At 36.0% G+C, this 7027-nt stretch overlaps 1 protein-coding gene across 1 annotated transcript; it reads right to left on the reverse strand.

Moving 5' to 3' along the window:
- Positions 1–575: 575 nt before the first annotated feature.
- LOC107801270 (inorganic pyrophosphatase 1-like) lies at positions 576–2520 on the reverse strand. The gene is made up of 4 exons (XM_016624560.2): positions 2271–2520; positions 1932–2053; positions 1629–1830; positions 576–1217 (listed from the first exon to the last, which is right to left on the reverse strand). Exons 1-4 carry the CDS (start codon positions 2406–2408, stop codon positions 873–875), a joined length of 807 nt encoding a protein of 268 aa, XP_016480046.1. The 5' UTR covers positions 2409–2520; the 3' UTR covers positions 576–872.
- Between the last annotated feature and the right edge of the window lie 4507 nt (positions 2521–7027).

The raw sequence follows: 7027 nt of genomic DNA on the forward strand, positions 1-7027 counted from the left end.
CAGTATAATATACTGGTCCAGTATAATATGCTAAAAGTTCATACACAGGTACTTCAATCTCCAGTATATTATGCTGGAACTTTCCGCTTGTTGGAGTTCCAGCATAATATGCTGGAAGTTCATACACAGCTGCACCAATCTCCAGTATATTATGCTGGACCGGTCCGTGTTGCAGCAAAATAGTGGCTATTTTTCAATAACTTTGCAAACAATGGCTATTTTTGAATTACCAGTCCGAAAACAGGCTAGCCCGTGCTATTTTTACAGAGTAGAGAGATGGAGAGAGAAAGAGAGAGAGAGAGAGAGAGAGAGAGAAAAAGTGGGCAAGTATAAAGGGATAAGGAAATAACTAATATTCCTTATTCAATTTCTAATATAAAGGGATACTCATTTAAAACGTATTTATATATAATTGGTAAGTTGTATATGACCATGTAATTAAATTGAAACTTGAGTAGGAAGGGTAATAAGGTTTCAAATAGTGTATAGAAAGATAAAAATACCTCCATTTATTTACTCAGCTCTTGACCCGCCCAAATTGAACCCAAACCACCATTTGCCACCCCTACAAATAAAACCCTAACGTGATCCGGTAACATTAAAAAGTAAGGAAGATGATACAAGTAGTTATTATTGTTACACCATATTAATATATTATATAGAGCCCGAATCACAGGCTCAAAACTAGAGAACTTTTTAGGTGTTCTGATTCAACAAAAACCGTAAAGAACAGGTAATTAATCAAAGCCAACTCTTTATCAGTTAGCTGTCAGTTGATCACTTTCTTGATATTTCAATCAACACTCAAAATCACACACATTACTATCCTTTAATTTATTGACATCAAAAGCAAGTCATCAAAAGCTTCAATATTAGTAAGGCACAGGGACAACTTTTGGTAAGGCCTCAATGGGAATTGTCTGAAACTTGCAATCAACTGATAACAATTGGTTCTCCTCCATTGTTAATGTTTTGATTATCTGAAGCAGAATATGTTCATATTCTTCTCCATCCTTCCACCCATGGATCTCTGCTCTTACGAGTTCGCGATTTTCATTTATTAATTTCCAGACTGGAAAATCTTTCCTTGGCATTACAAAATCTTCCTTTTTGAGTTTCAAGCTGGGACAAAAATCACCTGCTCCGTCACCAAGATAAATCATTCTTTTCTTCCCTTCCATAGCCAGAGAAGCTTGTATTCTTTCTATAATGAGGCCCTGTTATGTTTATTAACAAAGAAACCTATCCATTAGGATAAATTAATTGTTTATAAATCTAAATATTATACATATAAAAGATTAAAAGAAAAATATAAAGAGGAATTTTGCTGGCCGTAGGCTTGATATGAAAGTACTATACTACATTATCAAAAGAGAAATTCTGTATTTCAGCATATTCGAATAACATTAGGAAAACTACTACTCTAGTACTATCTAACAAGCAAGTCGGAACCTAGCTTGGAGCCATAAAAAGAAAGTTATGAGATTAGTATCAGATGTTTACACCAAAATCATATTAATTTACCCCGATCATAATTAAGTAATAACAGTATATGTAAAAACACGTGTTTTAACATCGTTGAATTTGTGTAGACATCAAGTAAGATTAAGTTTTTTGTTGTGTTTTACCTTGCACATGTTGGGAGGACAAAGACTGCAGCCATGAGAGGAAGTGTGAAAATCATGGTAAGGTTGGATTCTAAGTTTTCCTTCCTCATCAACATATCCTGGATTTGAATTAATCTCCGAGAAGCAATCCATTATTCCCAAATGCTTCAATATTGTCTCAATATAGAAGATATTCGCATCGCTTACTACCCTCAATTCACACCTACAAAAAACAAGCATTGATTTAATTAATGCCCATGAATCACTATGTTTTTTAACCAAAAACATAGGAAATAAATGCCTGAAAAATTGAGAGGTACATACCCTAAAGCATGAGCCGCTTTAATGGCTGGTACCACACGGGGAATTATAGGTGCCCGTTTAAGCACTTCTTCAATGTCCGCAATAGTTTTGCCTTGTGCATGGAGCTCCTTCATCATCTTGTCCTGTAATTTGTGAAAAAGTTGGAAAATTAGAAAAAATCAAACCAATAAATGCAAGACATGTTGCCTTGCATATATATACTTTAATTTATAACATGAGCATATAGTGTAGTTTGAAATTGTAACGTTGGTTAAATTATTTAATTTGATGTATACACTGGAATTCACGTCATTAAATTGGAGATAAGAGAATGTAGCAAATATGAAAAGGAAAACTAACCATGACAGAATTCCAGGGCATGGTAGGGAGAAGTTGATTGAACAAATTAGTAGCACCTAACTCATCCACCACCCAATTATCGCTGTCCAAATCAATAATCGTCTTGTCGAAGTCAAAAACTACAACGATTCCGGCCATTTTTCAGTTTTTAAAGAGAATGAAAGGAAAAAAGATAGAGAAATTCCTTCTTCCTAGTATTTTCTTTGGGTTCAGAACAGAATCAGTTGTTTGAGCTTGAAGTGATAGAAAACCTGGAGAAGAAGGGCTTTATATAGGGGAAAAGAGTTGTAAAAAATTATGTATTTTTTAATTAGGAAAAGGAAAAAAGATGCCAAGGAATATTACGCTGTATTGGGTTTTTCCGTTTGTGGTACGTTAAAGCAAAGCCATTCAAGTCCCTTTTTGCAGTTTTGTTTCTTTCCAGAAAAGTCATTACCGTTCTGCTACTTTTAGCTTCTGGCAAATATTAGCCGTTTGATTCTCTAGACACGGGATTCGAACGGATCATCGTACGGCTAAAACCGAGGTTTTCCTTTTGGTGTATACATTGGTTTTGATTAGCGCGGCGATTAAGTGAAAATTAAGCGCGTGAATATGTGAGAATATTCGAGTATGAGGAACTTAATTCTCCAATTTAGGATGGAATATTCTGTTTTTGGGTTCCAACTGCGATTCTCTGCGGCTCATCTTTTTAAGGTTAAATCTGTAATTTTAATGTATCTTTTGGGTAGGAATTCTTTCCCAATTTGAGACGGATTATGCTTATGCTATATTTGCTAAATAAAATTACTTTAGCCGACTTTATTTGTTACAATATTAATACTGTTTGCAACAAATTATTTTATTGATAAAATAAATAAAACATAATTTTATTGATAAAATGATGCGGGTACAATTATGTTTGCTCCCCTGATTCTTCTCTTTAGATCGTTCTCCGTGATTCGAGGGCTTAACCAACGTATTTCTCGAACGTGGGATGATGCGAACTTCCTTAAGATGTATTTGATCTCTATGAAAAGGAAGAACAACCGTTGATCACTGAAAGACCATGTTTGATGTCTTTGATCTCTTTGTGAATATTCCATGAATTTTTATGGAATTTCGAGATGCTTTCACAAGGAATATGTGGTCCCTTTTTATAGCTGTAGTAAGGATTTTGGGTAAAGTACCCTCCAAGCTAGGATTTCAGGTAGAGTACTCTCCAAGTTAGGGTTTAAGATAGAGTGGCCTCCAAGAAAACCTCGATGGACTCTACTTGTAGTATCTTAAATTTATAATTTTGCCCAAATTTTATATGAATTTGATCCGATAAAATTTTGATGTCTACAAATGCTCCCTTCAAGGCTTGTCGGGGAGTAGATTTACAAGATCGTCGTAGATGAGGCTTGAAGTACCAGCAAAAAAGACACCACATTCTTTTCACTGTGAGAGAAGAGATGAAGGGCAGATTTGGTCCCACTGGGCATGCCATAATTTGTAGACAATAAATTTGCGTCAGGAAAATAATCGATACTGAAAAATATTGCAACAATTATAGTATTTGCAAAAGTGTGACATAGTCGCATTTGGTTGGCAAAAACATGTCACTTGCACACGTGGTACGATTTTATTAGCCTTTTAATGTGACTTGGCATGCTTTGTCATTTTGACACGTGGCATGATCCTATTGGCTCTTCTGCTTGACTTGACGTGCCACGTCATTTGACACGTGGCACCAAACTAGGCCTCTAGGAAAATGACATCTTGGGCTTAATGAAGTGGCTCATTACTTTAACCCAATTAAATGGGCTAGCTCAATGGATTAAGAATTATTTATTTAATCCCCATTCTTATTCACCCTGGTGATGGACGTGTTAACACACCATATTCAATGGGATGTGCCATGGTGCATGCTATTCGCCGATGACATAGTTCTGATTGATGAGTCGCGAGCCGGTGTTAACGAGAGGCTGGAGGTTTGGAGACAGGCTCTTGAGTCTAAGGGTTTCAAGCTGAGCAGGACGAAGACGGAATACCTGGAGTGTAAGTTCAGCGCTGAGCCAGGGGAAGTGGGCGTGGATGTGAGGCTTGATTCGCAGGTCATCCCGAGTAGAGTCAGCTTCAAGTACCTTGGTTCGGTTGTCCGGGGAGGGGGAGGGGAGATCGACGAGGATGTCACACACCGTATTGGGGTAGGATGGATGAAGTGGAGATTAGCATCTGGAGTCCTGTGTGACAAGAGAGTGCCACCGATACTCAAAGGTAAGTTTTATAAAGCGGTGGTTAGACCGGCCATGATGTATGGGGCTGAGTGTTGGCCTGTTAAGAACTCATATATCCAGAAGATGAAAGTAGCAGAGATGAGGATGTTGCGGTGGATATACGGGCACACTAAGATAGATAAGATTAGGAATGATGATATTCGGGAAAAGGTGCATGTGACTCCCATTGATGACAAGATGCGGGAAGCGAGGCTTAGATGGTTCGGACATGTTCAGAGGAGAAGCCCAGATGCTCCGGTACGGAGGTGTGAGCAGTTGGTTACGGAGGGCACGAGAAGAGGTAGAGGGCGGCCTAAGAAGTATTGGGGAGAGGTGATCAGGCAGGATATGGCGAGACTCCAGATTTCCGAGGACATGACACTTGATAGGAAGATGTGGAGGTCGAGTATTAGGGTTGTAGGCTAGGAGGTAGTTGAGTCGTGCCTTACTTCGTAACATGGTGGGACTAGCCATGTAGTTTTTTTTTTTTTTTTTTTAAGATAACTAATGGGAATGTTGTGGCTTACTATTTCTCTTTTCAGTGCAGGTCCTATTTACTAGCTATCGCTTTTGCTTTACATCTTTCTTCTAGATTTCATGAGGTTCCTATTTTACTTATGACTGTTGTGGTGATACTAATATTTACTAATATTGTCTCCCTTTACTTTGCATCTTTCTTCTGGATTTCATGGTGTTCATATTTATCCTATGATTGTTGTTGTGATACTAATATTGTCTCCCTTTTTATCCCTTTTGTCTTTTTTTTTTGAGCCGAGGGTCTTTCGGAAACAGCCTCTCTACTCCTTCGGGATAGGGGTAAGGTCTGCGTACACACTACCCTCCCCAGACCCCATTAGTGAGATTTTACTGGGTTGTTGTTGTTGTTGTTGTTGTTGTTATTGTAGTAAATTTAAAATATAGTTTAAATTATTTATTGAATTTAAATTCAATAAATTTTTACATGCCTACAAATACCATTAAAATTAATCAGGATTAGAAAGTGGTGATAAGAAAAAGAAAAAAAAAAGATAAAATGTTTTTCAGCATTAATTTTCAAATAATCGAGGGGTGAAAACAAAAAGCTTCTAAAGAAAAAATGGAATTATATTTAATTTTAGACAGAACTTTGATTCTAGTTGATCATTTTTTGCAGTAAGGAAATTTATCCATTTTGTTTCTTCCTTGAGAAAGGGCAACGTAAATAAAGGAAACTAAACCAAAAAGGTTTTACTAGAGCTATCAATATGGGCGAGGCCGGACTAGCCCACTATTTTAATGGGCCTTATAATGGTCAGCTTACACCAGTCCTATGTGGGTTGCGGGTCCCCACAGGCCGGCCCGTCATTTTTTTAAAATGTAATTATATATTTTTTCTTTAAATTATAACCTAAGAAAGATAAATATTTAAAAGTTAAAAAAATCTCATTGAAAAAATTTCACAAAACTTAATAACTTTTTATATTATTCCAATATATCACAATAAACATTAAAAAAGTAAAAGACAAGACTAATATTTCATTCACTAAAAGTCAATACTCAAAACAAACTATTCAAGAGAACGTCCATGACGCTTATGAGATATCCAACACATCATCTCCATCAAACATATTTGAATCCACTTGTGAGAAGGTTGTCTTAATATCTTCACTTTCATCTACATCTACAATTCGTATGCAATGTTAATTGGTTAAATATTAAGAATAATTAAATTTTTAAATAATTAACGTTTTAAGACTCTGATCTTTTAATATGATGAGCTTAATAAAATTTAAGCTTGGATACTCTTCTTGATATTTTTTGTGTCGTATAATTTTTATATTTTATATATGTCACGACCCAATTTCACCTATAGGTCGTGATGGCGCCCAACACTACAACTAGGCAAGCCAACTAGTAAGTCAAACGTACATTAGTTAAACTTTTATTCCAAGAAAATAATAAGATACCAACTTCTACCAATATATATGCCAAGACCCGGTGTCACAAGTGCATGAGCATTTAGTAGATTATACAAAACTTCAAATACTGTCTGAAATGAAATAGACAGAATATAAATATAAGAAGAGACACTGGTAGCTACAGAGCGGCTCAGAAAGGCAGCTCACCACTGTGCCTAAGGATGACATGGGTATGTGATGATAGGTCCTCCACTAGTACCTGTCTCAGATCCTGCACAAAAATGCAGCAAGTGTAGTATGAGTACGTAAACAACGTGTACCCAGTAAGTATCAAGCCTAATCTCGAAGTGGTAGAGATGAGATGGCCGACTTTGACACTCACTATGGGTCAATAATAATAACTGAAATAAAACTAGGATATTTAAATCAGCATGATTTACAGAATTTATAATAATTTATTTAATCAGTAAAAATAATCAAATTCCTTCTAATGTAACAATTCTCAATATATTAATTAAATTCCTTCAATTCAAATAATTTCTAATTTATCAATTAAGCCTCATTTACAGGAGTAACAATTAATTCCTTAACAAGCAAGAATAATAATTCATTAAATTTC

The sequence above is a fragment of the Nicotiana tabacum genome, chromosome 4 (assembly GCF_000715075.1).
Source record: "Nicotiana tabacum cultivar K326 chromosome 4, ASM71507v2, whole genome shotgun sequence".
Lineage (NCBI taxonomy): Eukaryota > Viridiplantae > Streptophyta > Magnoliopsida > Solanales > Solanaceae > Nicotiana > Nicotiana tabacum.

What these genes read in the sequence shown, in the direction of transcription:
- LOC107801270 (XM_016624560.2), bottom strand. Translation starts at nt 2,408, where the DNA reads ATGGCCGGAATCGTTGTAGTTTTTGACTTCGACAAGACGATTATTGAT. An exon ending in TGCCCTGGAATTCTGTCATG is followed by an intron (nt 2,054 to 2,270) that starts GTTAGTTTTCCT and finishes CACAAATTACAG; the next exon opens with GACAAGATGATGAAGGAGCT. An exon ending in AAAGCGGCTCATGCTTTAGG is followed by an intron (nt 1,831 to 1,931) that starts GTATGTACCTCT and finishes TGTTTTTTGTAG; the next exon opens with GTGTGAATTGAGGGTAGTAA.